This window comes from Rhipicephalus microplus, chromosome 9 (genome assembly GCF_043290135.1).
Source record: "Rhipicephalus microplus isolate Deutch F79 chromosome 9, USDA_Rmic, whole genome shotgun sequence".
Lineage (NCBI taxonomy): Eukaryota > Metazoa > Arthropoda > Arachnida > Ixodida > Ixodidae > Rhipicephalus > Rhipicephalus microplus.
The window spans coordinates 74,532,691-74,548,348 of record NC_134708.1 but is presented as its reverse complement, the minus strand read 5'-3'; the positions used below and the strand labels follow the sequence as shown (position 1 = coordinate 74,548,348).

The window sequence follows — 15,658 nt, the reverse complement described above, 5'->3', positions numbered from 1 at the left end:
CAAACAATCCGAATAAATGTATCTTGCAAGCTTTTTTTCCATATTTATTCTCACCGTTCGTAATTCCGTTCATTCAAGTACACAGCACGAGGCGGAAGTGACAGCAGCCACAAACCAGCCAAATTCATTGCTAATTTCAAGTAAAAGAGAGGTTTGCGGTTTCTCTAATATTTGATTACGAATACACTATCAGTTCCTTTCTTTGTGCGGAAAATTCAATCTCGTCCATCCGCTCCCAGATTAAAATATTTTGTCACTTTGGTGAGTTCCTTATCTCCACCCGTATAACTCACTCTTAATGTATACGTTAGGTCGCTTTCCAATATTACTATACTCTCTTCGGAGAGTCATGGAAGGATCCATACACTGATAGAAAGTGGACGTGAGTGTGCGAATTCGAGGGTTATATATGAGGCTAGTCGAGAATAGGCAAAAAGTATGGCAAGCCATCTTTTTTTGTGTCTATCTTGTGTGCGAACCCTCTCTGTTGCTTCTCACGGAATATCATTTCAATTTCACCAGAGAAAGTGTGGTCACAGAGTGCGTACACTGTTTCATCTGAAAAATGCCTAGACATCACAATATTTGATGACTTGACAACAAGTTTAAATCAAGGCGAAGCTAGTACTCGTAATATTGAATTGATCACAATATATGATCGCGTTTTGTGGGTGAAAGTGTTTGTGCCATTGAGTTTTTATTTTCTGCCATGTGCAGCTTATAGCGCTCCATGTCACTTTTATCCGGTTGTGTATACTTGACATTTCGTCACTGTGATAACACTCGAATATTGGTGATCTTAGCAAACGAATCGATGTAACTCTAGGGTAAGTCACACCGAAGTTGTCAACATACAGCAGCGTATCTTGTTGTCATATAGCACCTTTTTTTTTCGTTGGAGGCTTCACTGAAAAGGAATTATCCCACCTATTGTTGCTACCACGACAAGCGTTATTCTGCATCGACTATTGTGCTTTCTTGCACTGTGGACTACAACAGCATAACAGCCCCAGGAGTTAATGCCTACAGTAGGCACAGCTATTTATACGCGTGAGATTCATAATATCGCATTGCATGGCTGCAACTCCCTTGCTGCGAGCAGGCGCCTTAGCAGTGTCACAATGACGGCTGTGAGCGTACCATGTATCTCACTAACCCTCCTTGTCTGGGCGCTGACTACAGCCATTTGTCGATGCTGTGATTCTGCAGCTAAAAGGCCAAGACCGCAATGCCCAACGTTTCGGAAAAAAGAGTGAGTGCCGGGGTGTTTTTACAGCGCAGGCTGTTACTAGATCACACCAACAGCTGATTTTGGCTGCGTAGTTGGCGTCACTAATGTTGCCGCTGACGCCACCGCAAGCATCCGTTACCGCTATCGCAAAGAATTAGGAAAATAATAACCAGGAATGTGAACGGTTATTATAACGGTTATCATAATAACCAGGAATTTGAATGGAGGCTTCTGCGAGGTGGTCGAGCGTTATACTACAGAGTTATGATGGTGCTTGAATCTCAAAAATGGCTTCGAGCTTGGAGTCGCGTTAACAGATGCCATACAGGGTTGTGGAAGAGTTGGAATACAACCATACGGATTAGATTATGCGTGGGTCTTTTACAAATCGCCATCCATTACAAAGCCCTCAGCCATCATCTTTCATCGCCATCAGTCGCAGTATCGAAAAGTTCCACGCAACCCGTTATGTGCAGCTTGTAGATGCTGTAAGGCGCTCCTTATAGATGTATAGCAAGTACAGCCGCCAGCACCTTTAACGCAAACGCTCCGCCGCGTGTCTTGCAGTGGTTCGATTTACGCTGGCGCCACGTACGTTTCGGTTCTGTTGCCGAGATGCTAACCATACATGCCGATATACTATCCAAGCCTACCGAGGTATTATATCGGCAAAAGCGGCCAGCACTTTGCGGCTGGCATCAATCAAACTAGCCCTAGCCACGCATCGAAGTGTTCGTGTTAAAGGTGCTGACAGCTGTACATCACTTCCCAGCAGAAGGCTGAAAAATGACATAGACGGCAGTTTCCTATTTCGCGAAATTATAATAATGTATGACGTGCTAGCTATTTTGCAATCGCGATCAGCATAGTTGCACCGAGAGACCTTAAAAGGGAATCGGAAAGGTCACTCCTTCAGCGTTCGCTGAGACGGCTCTGCCTGTTTCTTTTAGGTGTGGTATAATTAAAAAACGTTGTTTGTGGTGCAGAATGGGTGTAGCGCAAACACTGCTATTTCCTTGGCCCCTTCCCTGTTAGTGTCTGCACATGAAGCAACAACTAAAACCCACAATACTGATCTTGCTAGTTCGCAACAAGGGCGTGCCTCAACCCAATTTTCTACATGATGAGCGCATCAAATGAAAAAAGTTTCTCCAGAGTACACATTCACTTCGCAAATATTCACTTGCTTCCTCTTTCTCCTGATTCCACTTTTTTTCCCTCCTGCATGTCGTCAGTAGTATCTGGTTGCAACGCCGCAAAAGGGGTGATAAAATGTTCGGGGTTTATTTCACCAGCCTTATTTTCCTTATTCCTCTCTGAAAACTACATGCACGAGTGTGTCTCTGGCGTTAGTCTAGTCGTGTCTAACCCGCGGAAAAGATGAATAGCGCTGAGCGTGGAAGTTTTTTCGATGTCTCATTGACCAAACACCAATAGTAGGTGCAGCTTCGTCGATAAACTGTAATCACCGGCATGTTTTCCTTATCTTTTGTTGGCAAGCCCTGATGTCCTCGGCCACATCTAGTGTCTGAAATCCCCATTCACGTGGTTGTTCGTCAAGTGCCATGCAATAAGCGGCTCAGTTCTTGTAACTACTGCGTTGCGTCACTTCAGCAGGTAGCAGTATAATAGATGACTGATTCTGAAGCAGTATGTGGTTTGGTGTCATTGGTCAACATCGACGTCTTGTCAGCGCCCCGAAGCACGAAGGAACAAATCTAACAGACACGAGATATCGAACAGGCAAACCGCGTCTATCGCACCTCCATGGGAAAGTGCTCGGACACATGGGTGACCCAAGCAGCTGCACTACCGCTTGGTGGAATCTGTCTTCAACGGCTGTGACGCCCACGTCTCCGATGCCATGGTGTATCTCTCATCGATCGGTCCATCACCATCCGCGATCTTCTGACGCCGTTTATCTCTCGCCGTTTGGTGCCCCGTCCTCGGACTCCTTCGACCGTGTCCCACATCCTTCTTATCTCTTCTCTCTTTTTTCTGTTGCTGCTTTGCGGCGCGTGCTATCTCTTCTTTACCTTTATATTATTCTTTTTATCCCCTTCTCCCACCCCTCACAAGGAGCTTAGCCACGACAGATTTTCTCTTACTTTTTTTCTTTTTTAAAGTACCACGTATTCATGTGGCGTCGCATCATGGTCACCCCCTGAACTAAAGTGGACTGATGGTCCCTATATAGGAGCGATCGTTTCCACTGGCATCAGTAAAAATAAACAAGGCATTGATGTCCCACTCTTGAAGTCACGGGAATGACTGTTCATGCGTCATGAAGTGTGTCTGAAAAGCGAGAATAACAGGCTCGTTTTATGTATTTTCGGAAGCTGGTGAGTAGTCCTTCATTAAATAAATGAATGGCCGCAGTCGTGTTTTCTTCTAAACAGCGAATAAGAAGTTTAATCTCGCCGTAATATGTACGGTATAGCGGTAGTGTACCGCTGTGCAGCCTATCACAAAAACTATCATCATCACAATGGGGTAAGCACCACAGAAATGAGTAAATCCCACCACTTACCACTGGTCAGCTAAACAGGGAGAAGGGAACAGCCGGCCCCAGCAAATGGCTGGGAGGTGATGGCGGTGAGCCGAAGACCCCGCGAGTACTTACAACGAGAGGATATTAAGGAAGAGAAAAGATAATAACGGTTGCTAGAAAACCTTAGAGTGATAGAAGGCCTACGACAACGACGAAGTGCTAGCATATTGTATTCGTGTAGGCTAAGCCAAACCTAATTGCGCTGAGATTAAGCGTAGGAACTATCTAGCACCGCTCTGCTAAAACCTATATCAATGACCTAAAAGTAACCTAGAAACAACTTGTGTTAAATTAAAGGCTCGTTTTTATGTTAGGCACAGTATACAAGTGGACTAAAAAGACAATGATGCAGGGAAAGTTTAGGGGATGACATTAGAAGCAATTTATTGTAAATGTGGAAGAAAAAAGGTGAACGAAAATATGATCTGCCCCCTGCGGCATTCAAACTTACGACCTTCGAATAACGTATCTGATGCACAACCACTGCGCTACGGTGGAGGTCATCCCCCCTCCTCCGCCCACCTTTAAGGCATTTACGTTTATTTAAACGTAAGAGTTTCAGTCAGCGCCGCCTGTTGCCGTTTCACATTCACCACTATTGTGTCTTCTGACATATGTGTATATCTTAAAGCATCGGACGTGTCATTCAAACGTCGCAGGTTCGGATCCTGCCTGCAGAGAGTTATCTTTTCGTCCCCTTTTCTTTTTTGACTTACATTATAATTACTTGTAAAAAAAGTTCCCTATACTTTCCTTGGCGTCGGTCAAATCAAATCAAATTGATTTTAATATGAAGTATGTTTTTTTTAACAAGTTGGGGTTTCCTCAGGCAAAAAGCGGTTATAAAATCACTTGAGAATGACTGAGGGCCCACGTACTTGGCAACAGTTTCAGAATTTCAGTTCGTAACAATTTATAGCACACTTGGAGCAGAAGAAATGACCGAAAAAAATTAGAAGAATATTGCACAAATAGATAAGCAGAACAGGCTCAGAACAAACTAAATGACTGTATGTTAGCCCTTGTTAATATTTTGTCTAACCTAGAACTAACCTCTATCACGTAACCGAGAAACAATCCAGAAGCAGTTAGATTAGTCTTCAGAGTCGTCAAGTTTTGCTGATTGATGGCTTGCGCGGTTTTTTCTTGTTTTTCATGATAACATTTGCGGCATGCTTAGAGAGAGAGAGAGAGAGAGAGAGAGAGAGAGAGAGAGAGACAAACGACGTAATTCAAAACGGCAGGTTTCCGAGGAATCATGTCTTCTCCCCTAGATGGCAGCCAACAGTCCTTGGGTCCTAGCTGAATCTTCGGCTTGGCTGATAACTTGTAGCTGGTCCTGGATGTTTGAGCTAAGCAGCGCGGTCTCCCACTGCTGTGCGTTGAACTATTTGGTGTTTGGCCCCTTCGCGAGGTTAGGACAAGCCCAGATGTGTGTATTTGAGTTCCGCCCGCTGATTACAGAGTTTAAATTTGTCGGAGTAGAGATCTGAGTAGCAATGATTGTAAGCAATTGGGTTTGGGAAGGTGCTTGTTTTTTATAGGCGCCATGCTGTCGCCTGATGTTTATTAAATGAGGAATGTGGTGGAGGGTAATGCTGCCTCCCTAATCGGTAGTGTTTAGTAATTTCATTGTATGAGACCACGCGCTCTCTCTGCACACTCGGGCTTCGAGTAATTCCTGCACCTGCTCGGCTCTCGTGCTAGGGTGTACGTGGTTTCGTTGCCTGGAAAGAGAGAGTGAGCGCGCGTCCATATGTCTAGAAAAAAAATTTTTTGACGGCGACACATTCATAGTTCTACGTGAACTTGCGTGTTGATGGTATGATTCGCAGAGGTACCATGTGTGTACGATTATTCACACTTAATGCACACATGTTGGATACACAGGAAATAGCAGCCGCTCTATGCGAGACGTAGTGAAACGCTGAAAGGGCTAGTCTTAGTCTTGAGTTTTGGAGTTCATCTCATTTTCTTGAACCAGTGGTAAAAGTTCTTTGCATTACAATGAAGTTATTGAACTTAATAAATCATCGTCTCTATCGAACACTGCGCAAGAGAACCTGATAGGCAGGCTTCTATAAAAGAAGAGAAAAAAAGAAGGTTCGTTTCTTGTCTACTCACAAAACCCAAATAATAACCAGCTAATCATGAAGCCAATGAAGGCTTAGGAAAGGCTAATTACGATGCTTTAAGAGCATTATAATGAATTTGAAACAGATGTCAAAAAAATGAAGTGCACGAAAAGAAAACGTGCTGTTGGCAGGGACTGAACCTGTGCCGAATGGTCTTACCAATCAAGATACAGTGGCATATTGTTTTTTTTTATTCTCTTCAGTTTTTTTTTTCACTTTTATATCTCAAGTGTTAAAATACATTCAAAGCAGAACCACTAACGTCTCCAATACTTCCCGTGGCTTAACTATCTGCTGGTTTTAGTAAAATAGTTAACTAAAAAAAGGTTTTAGTTAAAACTTGTGATTCTTCTGATATAAGAATACCGTTAATTATGCAGAAGAGAGAAAATATAGGAAGGGTAGGGAGGTTAACTAGAGCTTGTTCACTTTGGTTTCCTGCAAATCGGGAGGGGAACAAGGGAGTAAAAGGAAATAACAAAGGCTCAGAGAAAAGGAAAGACACACTTCACAACACATACAGTGCAAGGTTGGGCTTCACAGGCTGTCGCTTAACGTTCTCGCCCTCAAGTACTGCAAGATGTCTCGCGTGGCTTTCTTGGCTGCTGTGCTGTGAGAACAGGCTCCCAAGGTCATTCTTGCCTTTCAGTTTATTTCAGTTTTCAGTTTATTTATTTTTACTTTCGTACAAAACATACATGCTTACATAAACATACAGAAGGAGGTCCCAGAGCACTTGACTGAAGGGGGACCTCCTGTCAGGAAATGTGATAGAAATGCACAAGTAAAATGCAGCAACGTGGAATAAGTTATACAAATAAAAGGAATACAGACTAAAAAAACAAATTTTGACAATCATAAGTACAACAAAACACTGCAAAAACATATAAAGAATAAAAGAAAATCCCAAATATTATTGACGAAGCGAAGGGGCCGATCATCGAGTCTCCTCAATGCACACTCGTGGTTCGTCGGGCATATTTGTTCAAGTTTGGGCAGTCACACAAGAAATGATCTCTACACATTTGCAGTTGTCACATGTGGATTACTCTGCCATACCACTGCGATACAGCTTCAGCGAAGCCGAAAAACGTAGAATGAATGCTTGTTTATGCCACAGTTAGGTGATAAACTTTAGCAGCTAGTGCTCATTCCATTGGGCTTGTATGAGTTAGTAGTGCTATACTTTTATTTTGAGCCAAACGCCCAGCTTTCTTCTCATTTAGTGTAATTCAGAGAACGTATGAGGCAAAGTCTAGTAAAAAAAAACCCTAACAATTATGCCATATTGTTACCTTTACTTCGTACGTTTACAGTTTATTCATGGAAACATTCGCCAGCGAAGGATTACATGAGTGAAAAAAATGTTTTTTTAATGTAAATTAGGTCCTGTTAAAGTACCCTACACACGAAATATATGTTTTGTTTCAGTAAACATTCCGAAGACCTCCTCCTGCATCCCACGAGCGATGACATTTCTATGGAGTCACTCGACGAAATGAGGCGAGCCAGTCGTACTTGCCTCCCATGTCCGGGCAGAAGTTTGGAAGTCTACTCTGGATTTATTCCTGTTGACAATGTGGAAGACGGCAGCTTTTCTTCATACTTATTCTTTTTGCACATTAAATCGGAGGTAAGTTGTTATTAACGTAAACCATCACACCTGATCATGAGTGAATGCCCATTTCTGTGGGGTGTGGTTGGAGCTGTATTGATTCTGCCTTCTTTTTCCCGTTCATTATTCACTGGTAAGCATTTTAAACCCTTGGAATTTGTAGATAGGAGCTAATATCGTTTTTGCAGATCTCGAAACAGCACTGAAGGTGCGTAATTTTTGCAAGACATGTTCAAATCTTCTTGCACAATTTCAGCGCTAACCTCGAGCAGTCATTTCCCCGCAGCATAGTCCACGCACAATACACGTGGGAAAAAAGAAACGTGGTACTTCTCAGTCCACGAAATCTAGCGAATTATGCAGGGGCGGATCCAGCCATTCATTTTAGGGGGCGGGGTGGCGGTTACTTGCGTTAACATTGGAGAGGAGGGCGAAGTCATTATTTTTTTATTTTTACTACCACAAAAACTCTCATAGCAAAAAATATTGTTAATGTGTGCTCAGAGTGATCCCACTCATTTTTCCTAATTAAGGATAGCAGGTAGACAGCAAGCACTGAAGAGAAGGAGAGGGGGTGCTGACAGAGTTTGGGGGGAAAGGGAAATCGCCCCTACCACACCCCCTTTGGATCCGCCACTAGAATCGTGGTATTGTGGTGTCAGCCCTTAGGAAGTCTTGCACTCTTGAAATGCAGGCTAGCTATTTTGGTGAAATGAAGGGACTCTTGAGAACCGTCTTGCCGCAAATGATAGCGTATGCCATAGACTAATCTTTGCTCCAAATATGTAGGGCAGCTTGACAAAGACTCCGTTCAGACAGTAGAGTAGCAGGTGACAAAAGTCTCAAGTCTGCGCCCCACTTGCTCTCAGCCAGCCACAGCTTTAAAAAGGTGGCTGTAGTTTTGGCGTTTTCATTAGCTCAATTGTATTGTATCATGATTATCAAGCTGAAATGCTTTTTTGAAAAATCACGTGATTCACCCCGTCCATTGGGCCTTCGTTGTTGAGAAGTATACCTCAGTTGCGGCAAATGTTTCCAGCAGCAAACAGATCGCCGTTTTCATGATGGCCTGATAGAGAATTCTAAATAATTAAAATAAGAAGGGTGACAAGAGGCTTAACACGCATCATAGGGCCTCTACACGCGACACACGCTTTATGCAGGCTAAGTTAACACGCAGAAGGCGCTTGATAATAGGTATTTCTCATCACACACACAAAAAATATGTACAGCAACTGTCAGGGGCAGCTTACATTCTTATGTATTAAAAGGCAATTTGAACTCTGTCACCAGGTGATATCAGAACATGGCCTTCTGAATGACGTCTGCGCAAAGTTTGGCCCTTACGTTAAATTTTACCTTTTAGTTTTGTAAACACTGCGCCGATGTTTATCTGCGTACTATGAATTACATATCTTCATATTCAGTAACCTTCTGCTCTTTTTTTTACACTATCCGCAGTCGTGTTTTTTTTTTTTTTTTTGTCTATCACGTCTTCTTTTTTTTTCCTCACAGAAAAACTCTGACAAAAAGCCTCTTCTCCTGTGGTTGCAAGGTGGACCCGGGAAATCTGCACTCCATGGGCAGTTCCTAGAGAATGGCCCCCTCGGAATGACTTTCTTAGGAACTCTTTACAAGAGGCGACACACTCTTCTCAAGCAGTTTAACATAATCTACTTGGACCAGCCGGTAGGAGCGGGATACAGCTTTGACAAACGCCACAAATACCCTTCGTCGCTACATGAGGTTTCCATTCACCTCACGACGTTCATGAGACGCTTCTTGAGGCTTTTTCACGAGTACAGAGGAAAGGACTTCTTCATTGTGGGGGAATCATACGGAGGTAACGTATTTTATCTACGTCTAGTACCAGATGCTTGTTATGTACAACTTTGGTTTTGGAAGCTAATTTGACCTAGAATTATACATATTTGACAATATAAAGCTTCCTGTAGTGTTAGTATTCAGTAGCAGCAAGAAAAAAGTAATCTGTAGTTTGGTGAAAGAACGGCCTTATTGTATTTTCACCATACCATTTTAACGTGATTGCCGGTCACATCTGAGAAAAAAATATTTGCGAGTAGTCACAAGCACTGTATAACACAAGCAATAACCACTGTGTTTGCAGGAATATGCAATTAGAAAAAAAGCCCAAACGTTTGCCCTATACAAATTCACTTCCACAACCACTACGTAGCCAAGGAAGAGGTGGATTCGGAGCTCAAAATCACTCTGATAAAGCTTATTAACTTTTATGCGTATATATATAGACACATACAAACACACGCACGAACGTTCGGACTATCTGGTTTAACCCCTTTCCCTTCCCGAAACAAATATTATGACCAAGCCACTGTGCAGGATTTAGCACTGTGTTCGCTCTAAAGGTATTTCGCGTGTCACTCCTCTTTTTTTTTTTAGTCACATGTCTGAAAATTAAAGGCTCTGGGGTTGGGAGTCATGGATCGTATTCACAAAACATTTTACGCTACCTTGTTTTTTTTTAAATCATGCTTCTGCGAATCAAGACGTGGGACATATTGGTGAAGAAGTTTGGTGAAATCAACCACAGATTTTTCTGTGATATGGTTTATCACGGTTGTTTTACCTGGACAATACATAACAATAAATGTGACTATACACTATCGTTGCAAGATTTGTGTAGCTCTATGGCATACGTTCATTCACTGTAATGAAGTTATCCTGCTACGGACTTTCAAAACCACAGGTCTTGTTCATAAAGTACCTTTGCAGACAAACTCAAAGGTTTAGTTAGTTATTTGTAAAGAAGCCTTGCAACATGCTTTTAATTAATCACAGAATGGCTTCATTAACGAAGCAGCTCATTGCTCCACGAATAAATAGTCACAAATGTTTTAGAGTCTTTCAGATACGAGTGTAATTACAAAGATTCGCCCCCTGCTTTAACTGCTTTCTCTTTTCTTTCGTGCCAGTGAGTGCGCTGACACCGTGGCTTAAAGCTACAAGGGACATAGATGACAAGGAGGAAAGAAGCTACGTCAGTTCGTCAGCGCATGTTTTTCTTTTTTTCTTCGAACACACGGTTTAGTTTCAGTGCATCCGCAAGCATTCGCTAGACCCCTGGAGACTTTCAGTGGTGGCAGTGGACCGCAAGCATCGGCCAATGACCGTAAACTTTGGGATTATGGAACTGTCATTTTGGTGTATGGCATCATTTGCCAAGAGATGAGGGAGTGATTTGTAGCTGACTTTGAAGATTGCCAGGATTTCGGTACCCTAAGTACACATACGCAAGCCACTGGACTTACAAAACTCTAAACTAATTAAAAAAAGAACTCATAATAGGTTTGCAAAAAGAAAAGCAACGCAAGCTATAGTTGGTATTGGGAAAGACAAAGGTTCTCTCGATCGCCCAAAGATGCATGATTCAAACTCCCTAATGAGTTTGACGCGATTTCATAGCATGTCTCATTCTTTCGTTACAGCACGGTCAGCGGTTGGAATGGCAAACAGGTTGTTGACCCAAACACCAGAAGAATTGCCCCTGCGCTTCAAGGGAGTCATGCTTGGTGTCCCGTTTCTATTCCCGTTACTGCACATAACCAACTCGGCTGACTTCCTCTACTGTAGTGGACTATTGGATGAGGAAAGCCGCGAACTGTTTTCTGGCAGGTTTTCCATGATACAGAAGCTGGTTTCATCAAAACAGTACTTAAACGCTGCCGGACTTCTGAGCCAAACTGTTTTTAACTTGGGATTGCAGGGAGGGCAATCTTTATTTTCAAATCTGACCGGATTCTTTGACCACGCGAGTATAGTAAGCCCCCGAAAGCGCAGGGAAGATGTGGCGTACTACGTTTACGCAAACAGATGGGATTTCAAGCAGAGGATCCACGTTAATAACTCCAGAATCCTAGACGGCACGAGACAAGAGTTAGCGAAGCAGTTGGCGTTAAATGATCTTTTCGTGGACCAACGCGATAAGTTTGCTGGGGTTCTCAACAGAACGTCTGTTCTTATCTACACGGGCCAGCTGGATGCGTTATTTCCGGCCGTTAAAATGTACGAGTCTTTCAAGATGTTGCGATGGCGTGGGTCCGAATCGTTCAAAGAAGCTCGGCGCACGCCTTGGTACCGGAATGACAAGCCTTCACTGGGTCTGCTCGGCTATTTGAAAAAGGTGGACTCGCTGATGTATGCCACGGTGTTATTCGGCGGACATCACATATCGCAAGATTGTACGCCAGCTGTGAACGAACTGTACGAACGCTTTCTAAAATTTGTAAAGTCTAGGGACGAGCCGCGACCTACCTCACAACAAAAGGTTTGGTGAAGTAGTGGTGTAGGCCTTCATTGAAACCACTAAAATTGACCAAATTTTAGATATTGCCTGCGAACGACACAATATGCGTATTGATGCAAACTACTCATATAATTGGTTGAACAGTTTATTATAATAAGCTTGATGCTAACTTTTAAGGCGCGTCGTCATACTTGGGCACTCTGCTAATACAGGAATATGCAACACCGCGTATAACATTCGAAATGCAATTGTTTAGCTATAGTCCTGCTTCATCACATTCAGTGAGTGTGCTTGCTTGCTTTAGACAGAAAAATATTTGTATAGAATACATCTCCAAAAAGAGTGCAGTAGCAGAAGTCTCAAATACGTGATTGACGATCCCGTTGCCAGCGGCCAGGCGTTACGTCGACAGGCCGCCAGGATTATCGCATGCATACTGTATCTATACTTGTGCGAGCGGCTGTTCTTTCTTCCGAAGGTGAAGAAGTGTCATCGACGATTAACACATGTGACAGACCATGACGACCGTCTCGGTACGAGAAGGTCATGTGGTTTTCGATTTCACACCTGCATGCACCGAAGAGGAAACGGTGGTTTTTCTATTACTTGGAACCCGGCGTAGAAAAGCTGCTTGCTGGTGGATATTCCTTCAAGCCTTCAAGCAGGCAATCTGCCCTTCCACGCCGTGGGTGAGGCGCCGTGCGACCCGACACACCAGAATACTCCCAGGCAAGCGTACTGGTGATTGGTCACCATTGCAGCCATGAGAAGACAACGGCGTCAGCCACAATCACGGTCTGTTCGCACCGTTAAGCGTTTGTGACGTATTTCGCTTGTCATATCTTTTAAAAAGAAAGCCGAAATGTGTGCACGTGTGCCCCAACGTGGGGGCGTGTAGGCAGAGTTTTTTTTTTTTGTGTGTGTAATGGTGGTGAGTGAGTCGCTTTCTTGATATGCGGTGGCGTCCGGGACGGATCTTTTTATGATCATTTTGTGCTATCTGCTGGCGAAAAAAAACGATTTCGGGTAGGGAGAGGGGCACAGGTGCGGTGTGCCATCACCTGGGCACGTCCGCACCCCAACAAGCTACCACCGTTCACGTGTCAAGAAAAGACCACCTTGGTGCATGAAGTCGAGGTTGTCAGTGTGTTAAGGCCCCGTCAAGAACATTGAATTGGGCGAGTGTGAGTGAACCCCTGAAAACGGCGTGAATGTTGTGATTGTACCGACAAAGCTGCAGAAAGTTCCCCATCTATAAAAATCTGACCCTTTATATTGAGATATTCAGCTCAATTGCTACAAGATTCAACCATATTTTAACCCATCTGAATAAACTGATGGTTAGTTTCTTTTTATATATCCTAACATGCGCATCTTCCTTTTGAGGCACGAGTGCTTGCATAGGCCAGTGGCATGAGCAGGCATCTCTCTGGATCCTCGCTGCTAAGTGTTCCGCAAGTCAGCGTGTCAACAAGCCATCAGGCATCTAGTGGGTCGGTTTAGAACTTAAAACGTCATACTGTGCTGCAGAAAGGGTCAAGTGTTATGACTTTGCTGTATGGTACGTGTATTATTCTATTGCCTATTGCGAATAATTACTCAGTAGGCAATGCGATCGGGCAAATGTTCTGGTATGAAACACAGACGGGTAATCGGGGAATATATTCGTACGTGACTGATCGCAAACATTTTTTTTGTGCGTCGGAGGCACTCCATGAAGATACTATGCTTTAAAACATGGCTGTATCCCCAGAAATGCCTTCCAGAACAGCATCTCTATGATTTAATCGATCTGGAAAGCTGTAAAACTATGTTTCTCGAACGCTGATGTGAAATGTCTTTTTTTTTAAATGACCCACACGAGAACTATTGACAAGGCATGCTTTGAAACGGAAGGAAGAGACGAGAGTTCGTTCAAAATACCCCTTCTATTGCCCCTACTCCCCACTTTTTCTCCCAGCACTTTCTTTTTTATGTGGTTCCTAAAGGGAAAAGAAGAGAAAAGTGAGCCCCGTAACTGTCTGCATCAGGTGCGATACCTCATCAGTATCTCACAAGGAATGGGGGTAATGAGGGATTAAAGCATATGATTAGAGGTATATATAAAGAGAGAAGAAGGAGAGAGTGAGGCACAGAGACAGCGAGCGACGGAAGTAAACAGGAGATAGGAAACATGGACCTGGTCGCAGGAGTCCGAGGACGTGGCACCACTCGACGAGAGCTGTTGTCGACGACAGGAGATGGCGCAGGGCGAGTCCAGTCGGCCAGAGCTGCGCTGATGTCAGAGATCGCGAGGGCACAAGCGGTCGGCACGAAATCCAGTGAGCTAGTGCCCACCCCAGCACTTGCGCTACTAAATTTCGTCGCTTCGGCTCTGTAGTTTCGTCGCTTCGGCTTGAAAGACCTGGTGCAGAGATTGACAGCACACTGTCTCCCTAGACTGTTGCTCAATTGGGGGTGAACGAAAAATAGACGTAATGAAGGTGAATCTGAGATAGCAGTGAATGAAGATAACTACGCTACTGACTGGTCCACAACTTGCCGCATGCTTTCTCGCAATTTCTGCCTTTTGTATACGTTAACGTTTATGTTTATACGTTCTTGGGCCTTTTTATAATATAGCAGTTTTTTCTCATGTATGTGCAGTAGGACTGGCATGCTTGTTTCAACTCTAGAGTCCTGAAGTTTGGACCCGTTGAGACACTGCTGTACCACGGTTCAATAGGCAAAATTGGTGACACTTCAGAAGTAGTGGCGTAAGGGCGTATGTGATGCCCTCTTTGATTAACATGACAGATGGCAAGTTATGAAACCTGCTTTGCCTTAAAAACACTTATTGATTTTACGCCGTGCTACATCAATTGAGAACGCATCCTTGTACAGCACTCGGTGATAGAAACGCGACGCTCGGAGCACGTGAAACTGGTGGTGGGGGTAACCTAGAGTGAAACAGCGTTCGCGACACATGGCGCTTATATATAGCCATCCCACCTGCTTTTTTGTGTGTGTGCGTGCGTGTGCGTGCGTGCGTGTGCGTGCGTGCGTGTGTGTGCGTGCGTGCGTGTGTGTGTGTGTGTGTGTGTGTGTGTGTGTTTGTGTGTGTGTGTGTGTGTGTGCTTTTTCCGCCCCCTATATGTAAAAATAACTAAAAGGAAAAAGGGGGGTAGCCCGTACCACCCGGAGGTATAACGGGCTCAAGCCAATCAAACATAAATGAAGAGGGAAAACTTCCCAAATTTTTATTTTTATTTGAAAAAGCCAATTAGTTAAAAAAATAACATGGGTAAAACCTAGTGAGTGCAGCATGAAAATGTAATAAATAAACTAGTTAGCTTCTCAGGAATGAGCAGGTCGATATGCAGCAGCAGTGTATTTCCCCCACTTGAGTTTTTGGAGTTCGTGTGTGTGTGTGTGTGTGTGTGCGTGTGTGTGTGTGTTGCGTGGGTGGTGTGTGTGTTTGTGTGTGTGTGTTTATTTTAAATGCATTGTCGTTGAATGCAGAAAGTCCAAAAACAAACAACGAAGTGGGATGCGAGCCAGTGATCTTGAGGATGGGTAAACGTTGATGAGGATGGTAGCAGTGGCCTCTGTGATGTCGAAGCCCATTTCTTCACCAGGAGTCATGTAGCCAGGCACGTCGGGCTGTCGTTCCAACCAGCGATGCAGCAGGGAACCTTGGGCAGCCTGTTTGCCCCTGCGAACTTAGACAAGGCGCCATTCGCAATAGTAACAAGCTTTTTTAAAAAAAAAAAAAGATGGGGGGGGGGGGGGGGGCGGGATTAGGTACTTGCGCAAGCGTTGCGAACCCTATGGTTCGAGTACTTAGGGAAAATGGAGCAGT

The 15,658-nt window shown here is 43.9% G+C and overlaps 1 protein-coding gene across 1 annotated transcript; it reads left to right on the top strand.

Annotated features, from left to right (window-relative positions):
* The first annotated feature begins 1,031 nt into the window (after positions 1-1,031).
* Positions 1,032-13,182, top strand: LOC119164762 (putative serine carboxypeptidase CPVL). Its single transcript, XM_075873847.1, has 4 exons — positions 1,032-1,252; positions 7,349-7,550; positions 9,048-9,375; positions 11,000-13,182. Exons 1-4 carry the CDS (start codon positions 1,122-1,124, stop codon positions 11,845-11,847), a joined length of 1,509 nt encoding a protein of 502 aa, XP_075729962.1. The 5' UTR covers positions 1,032-1,121; the 3' UTR covers positions 11,848-13,182.
* Positions 13,183-15,658: the final 2,476 nt, after the last annotated feature.

Excerpts from the sequence above, each read along its gene's own strand:
- LOC119164762 (XM_075873847.1), top strand. The coding sequence starts at position 1,122 with ATGACGGCTGTGAGCGTACCATGTATCTCACTAACCCTCCTTGTCTGG. Across the intron at positions 1,253-7,348 it reads CCAACGTTTCGGAAAAAAGA|TAAACATTCCGAAGACCTCC; the intron begins GTGAGTGCCGGG and ends GTTTTGTTTCAG. Across the intron at positions 9,376-10,999 it reads TGTGGGGGAATCATACGGAG|CACGGTCAGCGGTTGGAATG; the intron begins GTAACGTATTTT and ends CTTTCGTTACAG.